The 16,825-nt window shown below is 37.6% G+C and overlaps 1 protein-coding gene across 10 annotated transcripts in view; it reads right to left on the minus strand.

Annotated features, from left to right (window-relative positions):
- CACNB2 (calcium voltage-gated channel auxiliary subunit beta 2) overlaps positions 1 to 16,825 on the minus strand; it is a 374,487-nt gene that overhangs the window by 168,941 nt on the left and 188,721 nt on the right. Inside the window, exon 1 of one of the 10 annotated variants that reach the window (XM_077897023.1) lies at positions 13,565 to 13,801. The exons of 8 other annotated variants lie outside the window; for them this stretch is intronic. In XM_077897023.1, coding sequence (XP_077753149.1) covers positions 13,565 to 13,615 — 51 coding nt within the window. In that variant the 5' untranslated portion in view covers positions 13,616 to 13,801. Of the gene's footprint in view, positions 1 to 13,493; positions 13,521 to 13,564; positions 13,802 to 16,825 lie in introns of those variants that run through there. One more of the 10 variants, XM_077897025.1, reaches the window with a different exon arrangement.

Raw genomic sequence — 16,825 nt, forward strand, 5'->3', positions numbered from 1 at the left:
TTTGCACCGTGAGAAGGAAACACAGTCCCAGAGAAGGCAGGTGGTCTCACTCAGCTGTAGAAATTAGACAAATACATATTTTTTTCAACCCCAAAACAGATACTACATCAGCAGTGGGGACCCTTTATTATTCACACAAACTATCTCTTATTAACTAAGGTAGTTTTATTAGTCTGGAGCTCAGGAATAACTGTTTTTTGGGCTCTCTTTAAACAACTTTCAACATCTCCACCAATTAGCTGTCCTCGCTGCAACATCACATCTCTCTAGAGTTAGACCGAAGCATTCACGTGCCAGTTCTCATGGGAACCCCATGTCCTATCACAACTTCTACAATGGGCTTTGAATTCCTATCTTCCATGCGAAACAGAAAGAAGAGAAGACAGGTTGGCAAGCTCTTTAAAATATAAACATTTACTGAGCTCCAATTCAGCCCCATAACTATCTCGGATCTCCACAGCAGAAAACATAGGTACACTGACTCAATCATATTAAGGAGACTGTTCAGAAACTCATCCTTTGCCTGTTGTGAAATTGGATCAAATTTGTAATTTGTGAAATTTGATTCAATTTCACAACTTCCGCACTTTCAACCGATCTTTTACCCTGAGAATTCTCTAAATATTTATTCTGTCTATAGCAGAGAGATTCGTGGCTCTTTATGTTACAGTATTTGCACAGGTGCATACATATATTTTTTATCTTGTTAACATTATCTGAATCAATGGTAATATCTTCAACAATAGATGTCTCATTTAATTTCCCCTGGGTAGCACTCAATACATGTCATATGTAGGTGATTAATATTTTTGGCAATAGCGTGACTTCTTTTTCATATGGTTCTATTTGATGCATGTACAGAGGCTTTTTAAAAAAAAAAAAAAAAAACCACCCAAACATCAATTAGCATTAATTATTCACAGTCTACCATGAAAGCCCACTGTAAAAGCCTTGGAAGCAGAGCTGTGAATGATTCACAAAACCCGCTGATGTGGCACTTGGCCTTGAAAGATTTCCAAGCATGTGTTTTTATTGAACACTAAACCTTATTAAACAAAGTCATGAAAATGGTCATAAACCTGGACCCAGCAGGGGGAGGACCACAGGCTCATCAGGTTTCATGCTACAATAATATATGTGCTGAGGCCAAGCCAAGAGAGGCTCAAAAAAGAAAAGAAAGAAAAAAGAAAAGAAGAAGAAATAGGGGAATATGATGTGAGGTGAGATTACTTGCTTTTATACACACTCATATTGAAGGTACATTCTTCAAGCAATTATTAGGGCTTCAAAAGGAAGACAAAACTAGAAACAGCTATTCTGAGATGCTTTAAGTACTTTGCATCACCCCCCTGGGCCTTTACAGCCTCCCACATGGAGGAATGCAGAGATAAGAATTATTACTTTCATTTTATAGGTGATAAAACAAACCTGAAGATGTTAACTGATTTGCTTCCAAATGAAGACGCAAGAGGTAGAACCAAGAAAAAAAAATCTCATTCTTCTTTCAGTGCAGTGAGCTCTGTCTGTCTTACCATGTTCTCAAATCCTATCATATTCTCCAATCAAGGCCATTTTCTGTTGTCTGTGACTAAGAAGACAAGGAGGCCCAGGACGGTATAAACCAGACTTTGTATAAAGGGCGTCTGTGGCAGAGGCTGTGGAACCTTCAGGACTGTAGTAGATCTAGTTTATGTGTTGGCAGCACAGACAAGGATCTCAGGTATGATATCTGGGGTCAGATTTTTCTCTTTTCTGACACCTACAATGCCACTCACCAAAATAATTGGTTGTATCATTGGACCAAGGTTGAAAGACAAGTAAGTACTGTTTGTAAAGTTACCAAATGTTAAAGTCAAAATGATAGCAGGTCCTTTGCCAAGAAAAAGTATAGGAAGTTCTACTTCTCCAACTCTATGGGAAGAATTAGGGAGACAAGTCCCCCCCCAACCCCGAACAACCACTGAATGGGAAGCCCCATGGGAAGTCCTTTCTGAGCTCTGACAGCCCTGAATCAACAACCTGATGACTTAGTGGCTTGTGCTGTCTTCAGCAGTGCAAAATCTATGAATCTAAAGGTGAGACCATATGCTGCTCGTATTAACTACAGCTTGAGTCAGATGTGGTCTTTTTCTTATTTTGTGGAGAGCCATTAGCTCTCTGCACACAGTAAGTTAGATATCTAAACAAAGTTGAAGCTTTTTATTTTACTTTCCAAAATTAAGACTTAATCTTTTGACTAGTTTAGTGTTGATTTTAATCAAACCCAATATGCTATTATCTCACACTAGACTACCCTTTAGTGAAATCAGCAGGGTGCTACAATCTAAATGTAAAAGGAAATATTTTGATGGCTGGGACTGGACAAGGGAAAACACTAATAGTTTATTTTGTAATTCTGTTAATATCTAACAAATAAAAATAACATTAGAATCTAATCCCTGGGGGCACCTGGGTGGCTCAGTCAGTTAAGCGTCTGCCTCTGGCTCAGGTCATGTTCCCAGGGTCCTGGGATTAATTATGCCCAGCATCAGGCTCCCTACTTGGCAGGAAGCCTGCTTCTCCCTCTCTCTGTCTGATGCTCCTCCTGCTTGTGGTCTCTGGATCTCTCTATCTCTCTGTTAAATAAATAAATAAAAATATTTAAAACCAAAAAAAAGAATCTAATTCCTGGGAAACCTATTAGCATATTTACACAGAGATCCAAACAATATAAAAAACATTCAGTTAAAACTCACCTTTGCTAATAGTCTACTGAATAGAAATTAAAGCATTATTGTGTAATTTTTTACATTTTAAAGAAATTATTAATACCTAATGTGGGGTGCATTGTTATGAAATTAGTATGGTATTCATCTTATGTTGGCAGTGGCAACTGGTATAATCATTTTGAAAAGACGTATGGAAAGCAAAGCCAGAGACGTAAGAACATTCAAACCCACTCACTGTGCAAATAATTCCACATCTGAGATTTTATCTCAAGGATGTTATTTAACAGAGCCAAAACCATATGCTCAAAAGTGTTATTACAGATTTATCTATAAAAACAAAATTATAAAATGCATGAAAATTCCAACAAATAAATGACCATCTTATTTAGACAAACTATGGGAAATCTGCACAATACTATATTATGCTATGATTTCAAAGTGATCTCAAAATACAGCTGAAAGAAAAAGGCAGACTCCAGAATAGTCTGTATGTGATAGTTGCAGCCATAAGACCACGTAAGCTTACAGAAAAGGACTGGGATATAATTTGCCAGAACAAAAATATTTGACCTAAAGAGATGAGGCAGTGGTGTTCCTATACACACATTTTCTTTAATATTTCTTATATTTTTTATTTATTTTAGGAAGAGAGAGTGTGAGGTAGGGAGAGGGAGAGAGAGAATCTCGAGCTGACTCCCCACTGAGCATGGAGCCCCACCTAGGGCTGGATCTCAGGACCCTGAGATCACAACCTGAGCCAAAATCAAGAGTAGGATGCCCAACCAACTGAGTCACCCAGGAGCATCATAATATTTCTTATATTGTTATAATACTTATATATATTTATACTTTATATTGTTATAATATTTCTTATATAGTTAATGCTAATCACTTTTCATTAATTACTTGATGTGTAAAGCTCTCTTTCGAGTTTTTTCCATTTTAACAATAAAAATATTTTGGCAACTCTTGTCGGGTTGTGCAAAATTGTCTTTTTTATGAACCGACTGTTTTATGGGGCAAGGTGAAATCAAACATTCTGACATGTCCTGGGGATAAAGCCAGCATCCCTGTGATCATTCTTTAAAGTATCCCCTTTAAAATACGCGTATTAGCCACCAGGGCTTTTTAACATTAGAATTCCATTTAAGTACGAGTTATACCTGAAAAATGATGCAGCAGCACCTGTAGCTTTAGACCATTATTTGTTTTATGACATATGGGAATTGAAGGAGAGCAGAATATGCCACCCCAAAGTATGGCACCTTCAGAATAATGCTTATTTTGAATTGAAGTTACTTAAGGAATAGCTTGTGCAGGAAGGACACTCTGATGCTCCTCTGTCTCCCAGAAGGCAGGTAATAAGTCTCCCACATGAAGACGCTCTCAGTTTACCAGGAGGGTAGAAGGCATCCTTATGGCCAGAGGTAGGGAATTGGAGGCCTTGCTACTTCTTCACTGATTTGCCCAAACTTCTTTGTTTTGCCAATTCTTTTAAAATTTTTTTTAAAGATTTTATTTTATTTACTCACGAGACACACACACACACACACACACACACACACACACACACACAGAGATGCAGAGACACAGGCAGAGGGAGAGGCAGGCTCCATGCAGGGAGCCCGATGTGGGATTTGATCCCTGGTCTCCAGGATCAGGCCCTGGGCTGAAGGTGGCGCTAAACTGCTGAGCCACCCGGGATGCACTGTTTTGCCAATTTTTTCACAAATTTATTGCTTCTTGGCATAAAAGGCATAAAACCTGTCTGCTTTGGTCATGATGAGTCTCCTATTTTTATGGGCTCCCATACATAGGAAATTGAATTTGCTTTTCTCTTGTTCATCTATCTTAGTTCAATTTATTTATTAGACCAGCCGAAGAACCTAGAAGGCAATAATGGAAATTCTTCTCCAATATCATTTTGGGGCCCAAAGTGGGGGTTATCCCCTGGCTGGACACTGCTCGCTCCAGGGTTTCTGCAGCGGCCAGACCCTAGAACCCCTGCAAGAGCCAGCGGAAGGTAAAACTCTAACCATGTCACTCTCCCAGGTCACGGCCTACCGGGTCTCTTGGGAACAAAAGTAGTGAGAGTCCTTTTCTTTTTCTAAGTTTAGATTAGCAGGAGAAAATGAAAGGTCCCTAGTTCCTTTCTGGAAAGGTTTATTATAAGTATCCTTATTTCCTATGGATTCCTCCCAGAAATGGTCATGATTTTCTTTTGTCTCTGTCTTTTATGGCATCTGTAATAAGGAAGAAAAGCAGAGGGGAGAAGGCAGGCCTAGATCTTATAAGCCTGTTGTTTGAGCTGGCATTACCAACTGGTAAGCTCATGGTTCTCACCAGACCAGTTGGTCTGTCTAGGCCAACTTTGCTATGGGTCCCCCTAGGTAAAAACTGGATGAGGTTTTCCTTTTGTCTTGTTCTAGGGCCTGAGAGCTTGGGCTATAACCATTGAGGATATCCTCTCTGGTCCCCATCAGCCACAAGGTACATGTACCAACGTGCATTTTGGGTGCCAGTCAAATAGAATGGGATTCTGAGATGTGAAGTCATCACAAGCACCATTCTCTTTGTCTTCCATGCAAGCTCTCAGGGGAATTTGTCATTAAGGGTCCCAGTCCTTAAAGGGGCTTTGTCATTACTACCTTCATGGACTTGTTAGTGCTAGAAAAGTCCCATCCCAGTAGCACCTGCCTGGTGACACAGATGAGCACGTCTCTGACTGGGGACAGGGAAAAGCAGAGGCACCGTAGGCACCGTATTCACTACGTCATTGTTGCCGCCTATGATAACGAGGGTCTCTGCTTTCTTAGGCTAACACTGGGCGTGAATTTTCTGGGTCTTGTAAGGGCTGTACCTTTTGCATTCTCTGTTGGGACACCTCCTGTATCTGTGGTTAAGCCTTATGGCTTATTGGTTTGTGTCACTATTGAGATTAATATAAGATCCTACTGATCAATGGCCACATGAAGGATCTCTGATTTGGAAAAAATGTCTATATTTGGGGAAAAGAATTGCTTTTAGTGAGCTCTCATCCTAAACAATTGACTTACTGTATTTGTAAGATTATTTCTAAATAAGACAGAACACTGAAACATTAATTACCCAAACCTAAGTTTTACCTAATTTTGGCTTAAAGATATTTAGATAAAGAACTAAAGATATTTGAGTCTATTAGTAAACATGTCTTGTACCACACTGAAAAATTAAAATATGAGGAAGCCTATATCTCTAGGAATTATAAAATGTATTCATTAGTTTGTCAATCTAAAGTAAGCTGATATGACATACAGTTAGCAATTATTTCTTAGTTTTTTTTTTTTTTAGAAATTATGGTTTCCAAGAGTTAAGAATGAATTCTAATAAGTATAATTAAAATAGAAATAGAGTAAATAGAGTAGAAATAATAAAGAAAACAAATCTTTATGCAAGAAAAGTGCAAAATATCTTGGGGCAAGAAAAAGTATCAAGTATACACATGCATTTTTGTTAAGAGGGAAGACAACAATTTTGTCTTTTGGTTATTTCAGAATGAGAAAAAGGGAAACAAAGAAGAAACTAAATGGAAATAGGCAGTTGGAAAGAGAAAGAAGGAGAGAGAGAAAGAATTTTAGTTTGTGTAATCAAGTGGCTAAAGTTGAATTATTAATATAGAGATTTTATTTATTTATTTATTTCTTAACATAGAGGTTTTAAAAATAAGCTTTAATAGGGTGCTTATGTAAAACTAAACCTTAATTTTCTTTCATTTGCAAAAGGGACAAAGTTTTGTTGGACGACTGGTCTGCTGCTTATTATAAGAGACTGTGAAAGATTTTTCTTTACCCTTTTAAGTAATCTTCTTAGAAAGCAAAGATTTTGTGTCTTACAAAATAATTTCCTGATCTCCATTTTGTTTTAATCAGGTTTTTGATTACTTAAGAATACTGAATCTTCTCAATATTAAATAAGCTAAGTGTTGCTCACAACTGTGTAACCTTCTGTATTTGTTTTATAATCTTTTGTCAATAGCTAATTAAGTCTTAAATTTTGTAATGTTCCATAACCCTAATTAGTTAAGTGCCCAAAACCTTTTGACATTTTTTTAAAAGATTTTATTTATTTATTCATGAGAGATGCAGAGAGAGACAGAGAGAGGCAGAGACACAGGCAGAGGGAGAAGCAGGCTCCATCAGGGACCCTGACATGGGACTCCATCCCAGGACTCTAGGATCACGACCGGCTGAAGGTGGCGCTGAACCGCTGAGCCACCCAGGCTGTCCACCTTTTGACATTTTCGAACAAGCTTCCCAAATCAAATTCTAAATGAAGTCTTTTTGACCTCAAACTAAATTTGGGATTTTCTAGAGGATCCCTAGAATATCTCAGAAGATTGATTCCCCACCCCTTATAAAAAGATATTATACTAATTAAGTTTATTTGATATGTTAAAATGTCAAATAAGAAGTGATGCTAAACTTTATTTAGGAAATATATATGTTAAAATTATTAATATAAGTTTTCTAGAAATTCTATGAAATTCCTAAAAATCTGATGTGTCCTGGTATAATGCTATCAGTCATAATTCTAGTAATTATTTTAAAATATATGTTACAGAAAGAACCAAATTCCCTTGTCAATTGCATTATAATGAACTCTCATCAGATCTTTAACCACCATCATTTTTAAGTCTTTTGTCATTTACACAAGTTATTACTTAACTCTGATGGTTTTGCAAATATGTTTCATCTTCAGAGAGATTCAGGGAAAGGACTCTGACAAATACCCTAGAACAGAGGTTTCTGATAACTTTAAGATCATATCACTGAACTGGGTAAGAATTTCTAGAACTAACGGATAAACTGAATTCAAGCAGAACAAGAATTAATTACATGGGGCTAAATGAACTGATGAAGATGATTACAATTTTCATGACTTTTTGTTTGAAATACTGCTGGTTCTTTGATGTTTTATTTCTCAAGATTTAAGGAAAATTTTTTCTTTCCCCCTCCCCCGCCCCTCCCCCTCCACCTATGACCTAGAGCAATTTGGTAAAGTCTACCTATTAACAAATATGAAACAATTACTCTTTCTCCCTACCTGATCTCCCTGTGGATTCTCTCTTCCTATCCCTTCTGCCCCTCCCCCTGCTCATGCTCTCCCTCAAATAAATAAACAAATAAATAAAATGTTTCAGCAAAACAAACTTTGAAAAGTCCATGTGGTCAATTACTACTCTTGTTGCACTTATATAAATAATCAGGACAAGTTTAATGGGACTAGACTTATTTTGCAAACAAATTAGTCTCAGAAAAAAATTTTTGTTTCATTGGAAAACTATAAATAAACCCTTTGGGATTACTAGATTCCAGTCCTGTTAATTGCTTTTGAATGTTATGTTTTCTACCTGTAAACCAACTGGAGCTGGATTCTTCCAATTTTCTTTAATATCTGCTCTAATGTTCCAAAATAAGCAATTTTCAATTTTCCAAAATTTCCAATTTTCTCCCACTGTCTGACTTGAAATCACTAGGAATGAAAACTCTTTTTCCAAAGCCATGCAGACTAATGTTAGACAACTTGATATGCACTTCAGGGAAATCACCACCACAGCTCATGTGTCAACAATCTTTGTGCCCATTGCTGTGAGGCTACTCACGAAGATCACCAGAGACATTCATACTGCAAGCCAGGAAATCTGTTAGATTGCTACTACTTGCCCTCATTTTATTTGAAAATGCTTTGAGTTCAATCTAGAGATCCTGACCAATGGCTTACAGAATTTAGACTGGATTTATAATTTGCTCTAATCATTAACCCTTATTTTTATTTTGTTTCCATTAGAAATGCCTCCTATCAACTACCTAACTGTGAAATCATCAACAAAATGAAAGGGTCACTTACTGAATAGGAAGATATTTGCAAATGATATATCTGATAAGGGGTTAGTAACCAATATATATATATATATATATATATATATTTTTTTTTTTTTAATTTATGACAGTCACAGAGAGAGAAAGGGAGAGAGGCAGAGACACAGGCAGAGGGAGAGGCAGGCCCCATGCACCGGGAGCCCGACGTGGGATTCGATCCCGGGTTTCCAGGATCGCACCCTGGGCCAAAGGCAGGCGCCAAACTGCTGCGCCACCCAGGGATCCCCCAAAATATATATTTTTTAAATCATACAACTCAACACCATAAAACAATCTCATTCAAAAATGGACAGAGGACTTGAATAGATATTTTTCAGAGTAGACATGCAGACAGACAATAGATACATGAAAAGATGCTCAACATCACTACTATCAGGTAAATGCAAATGAAAACTACAATGAGATATCACCTCACATACTGGTCAATATGGCTAGTATTAAAAAGACAAGAAATAACAAGTATTGGCAAGGATGTGGGGAAAATAGAAACCTTGTACACTGCTGGTAGGAATGTAAATTGGTACATTCACTATGGAAAACTGTATGGAGGTCCTCAAAAAATGGAAAATAGAAATACCATACAATCCAGCAATTCTATTTCTGAGTAATATTTATCCAAAGAAAATGAAAACACTAATTCAAAAGGATATATCTGCCCCTATGTTCATGCAGTCTTATTTACAATAGCCAAGATATGGTAATCTAAGTGTCTATCAATAGATGAATGGAGTATTATGCTAAGTGAAATAAGTCAAATAGAGAAAGACAAATACCATAAGATTTCACTTATATGTGGATTCTAAAAAACAAAATAAATAAACAAACAAAACCAGAGATAGACTCATTGATACAGAGAACAAACTGGTGGTTGCCAGAGGAGAGGGGTGGGACGATGGTCAAAATAGATGAAGAGGATTAAGAGAATCAAAATTCCAGTTATAAAATAAAGAAGTCATGGAAATGTGAAGTATAGCATTGGGAATATGGTCAATAACATTATAACAACTTCTTATGGTGACAGGGGTAACTAGACTTACTATGGTGAACATTTCACAGTGTACATGGATGTCAAACCACGATATTGAATTCTTAAAACTAACATAATATTGTATGTCATCTATACTTGCATTAAAATTTTTTTAACTGATTTATTTTCAAGAGTAAGACTAATTCAGTAAGATACTGGAGCAACCTACCATTGCAACTTCTGAATTGTGAAACTTCCTGGAGATTTTAAAGGTGGGCCTGTAGAGCAGAAAAAACACCCCACCCCAAAATATGCCACTTTGGCATATTCATTATTTTGAATTAAAGTTACTCAAGAAACAGCTGGTACAAGAAGGACACTCTGAACCTCCTTTTTCCCCTGAGAGCAGGAAATAAATCTCCCATCTGAAGACACCCTCCTTGCGCCAGGAGGGTAGAAAGCATCCTCACCACCAGAGGGGGGGATTCAAAGCCAAAAATGCTGTATGAACAAAACCTTGTTACTTCTTCACTAATTTGCTACTTTAATCCCAAACCCCTGTTTTGTCAATTCCTCACAACTGTATTGTTTCTTTTTCTAAAAGGCATAAAGGCTGCCTGCTTTGGTCATTTCTTTGAGTCTCATATTTTTATGGGTTCCCGTATGTACAAAATTAAATTTGTTTTTTTTTTTCTTTCCTGTTCATCTGTTTCATGTCAATTTAATTATGAGACCAGCCAAAGAACCCAGAAGGGAAGAAAGGGAAAGTTCTCCTCCCCTACAGAACACACAGACACATATCAACTTCTCTTGTTTTTCCCTTTCTAAACTGCTTTAGCAACATAAAGGTGAAGAGAAAGAAAGAATAATACTTCAAAGATCATTAAACTTCTTAGAATATTTAACCTCCATCTTTTTTGTTCTTTCGGGCTTATTGTCATTCAGGAGCTCTGGTGCTTCGCCATTTGGGAGTTGAGGGCCACAGTGAGAATATACTAAAGCTAGAAAATGAGACTGTATACAGACTCAAATATTTGCATATCATTTCCAGAGGGTTTCCACTTGCCTTCTCCCAGCCCTCTGATCCCGGGTCCACAGATATCCAATTAGGAGTCCCACTTCACAGGACTGTTATTTATTTTAATCTCTCCTTCTTCCAGTATGCAAATCATAAACAGCTCATAAATTTCCCTTGCTGTCTCTCCTAGATATCACGGTTTGGGGTCCCAGAGCCAAGTTCTTGCATTATTAGCCACTGCAGAAACTGTAGACAGGAATGTGCATTCCCTTAATAACCAAAGGGTCTGCACTAAGCAGTCTATATGCACTGGGATTGTTAAGAAAAATTCTCACAAACACTTGAAATGCAGATATTACTCTTCTTAACGTTACAATTCAGAGATGATCCAAATCTGCCAATCGCACAGCAATCATGAAGGTAATGGCCTAATATTCAAAGTTAAGTGTGACTATATCTAAATGCTTGCTCTAAACCAGTCAGAAAACACTGAAATTGGGCAGCCCCGGTGGCAAAGCGGTTTAGTGCCGCCTGCAGCCCGGGGCGTGATCCTGGAGGCCCTGGATCGAATCCCACGTCGGGCTCTCTGTATGATGCCTGCTTCTCTCTCTGCCTCTCTCTCTGTCTCTATGAATAAATAAATAAAATCTTAAAAAAAAAAAAAGAAAACACTGAAATTGTGGGTAATGTGCTAAAGAAACAGAAAAGCCTGCACAAGTCTGAGAGATCATTTTTGTTGTAAGGAAGGGAGGCAAGGACATAGAAGGAGTCCCTACCTTGGTCTAAGAATTATAGCACGTAGTTTCAGTCATAAAGAATATTCAAGAAAGCTTAACAATGCAACAGCAGAATTCATAAAAAGAAAACAAATGCACTTAACACTAGTCAGAGACATTTTTTTGACCTTGCCAGTGAAAAAGTAATTATCAATATCAAATTTTACTGGTTTATTAATTTCATTTTAATTCAGGACAGGAAACAAATGTATGGTTTCTACATGGGTTTTTACACATTGGGGATCTTCAGTGACTTTAAAGTATAACTGCTGTAAGAGCTGAAATCATACTTGATTAGAACAAAAATCAGGGTCATATAGCTTATTCAGTATCCTAAAAAGTTACTCCATAACACATATACATACACAAACTCATGTATTTTTAAAATTATCTACACATATATGGATTTAAAAAATTATCTCCATTTATATTATTGTCCAAATTGAAATAATAGTTTCTGCCATCATTGGGGAATTTTGAGGATGACTGATGGTGTTAAATGGAAAGAGAATTGTCTTTATAAATACTTATTTTAAACATTAACTCTTAAGGCCAAAAATCCATGTATTTATCAGCCTAATTCAAACACTGGTATAAGTTCAAATGAGAAGTGATTAGGTCACAGGAAACAAAAATCTAGGATCGGAGGAGAGGAAGTAGTTTAAAAGGATAAAATGTCCCCATGCAGATTCCCCATAATCTTTCGTAGAACTGAAATTAACTGTACGATAATCATTCAACCATTTTGAAGTCATCTAGATAGACATCCCCATTAAATAACTGTGACATTTTTCAGCCCAATTTCACTGCTGAAAATATTTAAAATGACCACTGTAATGTATCTGGCAGTTTGGGATATTTAGCAATTTGGGTTCAGGATTATACATTTTCCTAATTCACGAAAGAATTCCTCTGCAGAAACAACCATAACAGCTATTTTGTGTGTGATTACATTCTTAGAAAGCAGGCAGGTTTACAGGAAAGGATGATTCCAGATATCCCTCAGAACAAACAGGTATTGAATAATTTCGAAATTAAATGTGAGTGGCATCTGAAAAGCTCAGATACTTGCGTGAACTATCAACTACCTAGAAATCATTTAGAATTAGTTTGCATATTGCCAGCCTATAGAAATATAAACTTTAAAGCAGACAAAGGTGAGCAAGGGAAAAGGTGTGCTTAGAAAATTTTAGATGAGATACAATAACGTATCATGAAGGATCACATAGATTAAGAGACATCTCACAGTTTTGTCGCATAAAACACGGAATCGATGATTACCACACGCAGGTATTTCTCAGCAAGAATTATTTTTCCTTCATTAGATGAACTTAGTGAGGCTTGGAACTGGAAACAGAAGAGGTACCTTGGAAAACATTTCTAGGCAAGCTGTATTTTACTGATTTTAAAAAAGGTATTTTCGTGTCCTATTAGCACAGATATTTGTAACCTTAGGATTTTTACTTTAGGCTTTTTTTTTTAGATTTTATTTTTATTTAGTTTCATCTATGAGTTCTAGAACAATTATTTGTTCTGAAGCCTTCCCTAGGAGGGCACCAATAATGAGGGGATCTCTACTTTCAAAGTTCCATTCGCTATCTAAAGACCCAAACATCCCATCTTTGTGAGGTAGAGCCCTGTTGATCAAGTATTTTAAACATTAGCCTTCATTCCTGTATTTCATTAAACTCACAAATTTTTGAGGTGACAAACAAGCAATGAAATCTGGATTTGCAGCCATGCAGGAAGTCAAATCATCTTGATTTACACAGAAAGGCCTGGGGGGGTGTAATAAAGCAGCTCAGTGGCTAGGCTGTCAGTACGATGTGCAAATGCAACAAGTGACTGTCTACAGCTGGAAAAAGCATTTCCACTCTCCAGTGTCTCCCAGTCTCTCCCCCACTCTCTACCCGCCCCCCCAAGCTACTAAACTGATCTCAATCACATACCAGTTTCAAACCAGAGTTAGCGCTTTCCCTGCTCAAACCACCTGAGCACTGACATCATAACACTGCAAATGACATTTCTGGCAAGATAAGGAAAACTTGCAGAAGAAGAAGAAGAAGAAGAGAAGCAACTGACGCGATTTCGCTTGAGCTCACTCACAATAAAGGACATGCCCGTCTTCTGGAGACCACACCGGTGCATCTGGCCTGCCTCCCTGCCCGCGCGCTTACCCCAGGAATGATGCACTTAGTCTGAGGAGACATGAGGCGTCTGTCCAGCATGCCAGCCCAATTCCAAGTGGACCCAGCTCTCCAGAGAGCAGGAATGTGCTTCACGGGGGCAAGAACTCAATAAAACAGCTCAAGGCAGCCAAGTCTTGCTTTGCTGACCAGCATAGCAACTGCCTTCCTCGTCCTAGGCTGGCTCGAGGTGTGCAGTCTTAGCCAGCCAGTGTGACTTTCTCAAAGTTCTTCCGATTATAACGGTTCTGGAACCACTTAGGCCTCGCAGACAAGCTCATCAAAGTCAATTAACAAACACAAGTGGGAGGGGCTTTTTCTACTGCCAGTTACGTCAGCTGGCTTTGCAGGAGCAAAGCCTGCACACTTGTGAAAGCCCAGCAACATTTCATCAATGTCAGATGCAGGCCTTCCAGGCGGCACTGGCTGCGGCCGCGCTAAGCATACTCTCTCTACTATAGGACAACAGATTGCACAACTGGCCAAGCCGTCAGGGGTTCAAGAAAACGATCAGACTGGGGGAAAAAGAAAAAAAAGCCTGGAACAAAAGTGAGAACATTCTTTCGCTCACATCCGATGAAGAAATATTTCCTCCTTCGCATACAAGAAAGTGATATCTTTCTTTTGTGGTCACCTTTCACATTCTCCAAGTGCATGAGAAACACATTTTTTTTTTCTCCACACAGCCACATAAATATCGCTTGGAGAAATTCAATTTCATTTCAACTGAAAACGTCTTTTCATCAAAAGACAATTTTAAAAAATGGAGCAAAAACCACGATACTCTAAGAACATGTTTGCAAAGCATGTAACAAAGGATTACTATCCCGAAGACAGAAAGGACTCCCAAAAGCCAATAAATAAAAGTCCCACAACATAAAAGAATATGGCAAAGAAAAATGAATAAATAAAACCACAGAAGAGAAAATTCTAGCAGCCAAGACACATGAAAAATACTTGACTTCACTACTGGTCAGGAATACAAATGAAAATCACAGTTTACCATTTCACAGTCATTAGGGTCAAAATATTTTAATGTATTTGAAATACCAGATCTTGGTGAGGATGTCAAGCAAGGGTTGGCATACTCTGGCTGAAGGCCAAAACTAACCAGCTACCCATTACCCATCACCTGCAAGCTAAGAATGTTACATTTTAAAATGACTGGAAAAAAAATCAAGAAGACTGTATCTTGTGACACTGAAAATTAGATGAAATTTAAATTTCAGTGTCCCCAAGCAAAGGTTTAAGCAAACACAGTCACGTTCATTCATATACATATGGTTTATGGCTGTTTTTGCATTACAGTCACAGGGTTGAGTAGTTATGAGATAGACCACGTCGCTTAGCAAGGCTTAAATATTTCTGATCTGGTCTTTTACAGAAAAGGTTTGCCAACCCCTGATGGAAAGCAGCCAGACTTTCAGACGTTGTTAGTGGGAGTGTAAATTGGTACAGCCAAGTTAGAGATTTTGCAAAAGGCGAAGGCAGTGAAGTTGTTAATGACCATGCTCTCGGATTGCCATCATCCCTCACACAAGCACACAGGGAGGCGTATGCACAGAATGTCCCTAGCAACACTGGGGATTTTAGTAAAAGCCTGGTAACAAATTCAATGTGTATCAACAGGAGAGTGGCTCAACAAGGTTTGAGACACTACAGCAAGGAGAGTGAATGGTCTCTAAGTAACTACATGGATTAAATCCCCACAAATATGTCCATAGAAAAAAGCAAGTTGTAAAACCTTTATACCTTAAGAACCTATAATATGATTTGTATGAAGTTTGAAAATAGGCAAAAATGCTATACACTTCCTGTAGGTAGTAAAAGAATACAAATAAATATGAAAAAGTACTAAATGCAGGAGAGTGGTTACATCTGGATAGGAGTACATCTGGAAGAATTAATGGAGGGTGGGGTAACTCTGTTAGTGATATTTTATTTCTTAAACTCAGCTGCACCTCCACCATTGGCCACTGTATTATTTTTTATGTATTTTCTGTAACTCTGAAAACTTCATATAAATGCATTACTTATTCATAAAAGAAATAATTTTAGAATTAGAAAAAATAGTGGAAAATGGAATACAAAAATGCCAAATCACTATATAGACAATAAAATGTTTATAGGACACTTTCATTATATAACAAAATACATATGATATATGAGAGTAAGTCAAAGAAAAAGAATAGCCTATCAATTTTTTTCTTTTCATAATAATGACTCCACGGTTAAAAACTTGTAAGGAAACATGAATTCTAATTATCATGGTTGCATTTGGGTAGTGGGTTAAGGGTAGGGTTTTTTTTCCTTCTTTTAAAAAATTCAGTATTTTGGAGTGCCTGGATGGCTCACTCAGTTGAACATCTGACTTTTAATTTTGGTTCAGGTTATGATCTTTGGGTCCTCAGATCAAGCCCCCAAATCAGGCTCCGCTTAAGATTTTCTCTTTCTTTCTCTGCCCCTCCCCTGACTTGTGCTCTCTCTCTCTCTTAAGAAAACAAAACATAAAAAGATTAGTATTTTCAAACTTTTTATGGTAGGTTTATATTATTTTTTCAACCCCCCAAAAGTTTTAAATGTCTAACTGACAACCAAGGATTATCTAATTTTCTAGGGAAATTAGAAACCTTCGTTTAACTCACTATTTACTTTGGATTAGGATATTTTATATATTTTGAGGGTAAATACTAATTTGTAGAAAGTTGATAGAAATGCCAGTGAATTTGACCAGTAGAAACAAATTCATCCAGTAAAAATGCTAATGATTTCCATCTGTATAAAAGATAACCCCCAAATGACTGTTTTATTGTCCTGTACAACAGTAACCAGTTCTGTATGTATTGTAAGAAATCTTAGCCCGGTATCTTCCTTTCAATGAGTATAAATAAATACATCTCTCCTGTAATCTTTTTCTTTAAAGATTTTATTTTTTCATTTGACAAAGAGAGAGAGAGAGAGAGAGCACAAGCAGGGGGAGAAGCAGGCAGAGGGAGAAGGAGAAGCAGGCTCCCACTGAGCAGGGAGCCTGATGCTGGGCTTGATCCCAGGACCCTGGGATCATGACCCAAGTCGAAAGCAGATGCTTAACCAATTGAACCACCCAGGCACTCCTCTTCCATAATCTTTTTTTTTTTTTTTTTTAGATTTTATTTATTTATTCATGAGAGATACAGAGAGAGAGGCAGAGACATAGGTAGAGGGAGAAGCAGGCTCCCCATGGGAAGCCGGCTGCAAGACTTGATCTCAGAA

Source organism: Canis aureus, chromosome 5, assembly GCF_053574225.1.
Source record: "Canis aureus isolate CA01 chromosome 5, VMU_Caureus_v.1.0, whole genome shotgun sequence".
NCBI classification, from domain to species: domain Eukaryota; kingdom Metazoa; phylum Chordata; class Mammalia; order Carnivora; family Canidae; genus Canis; species Canis aureus.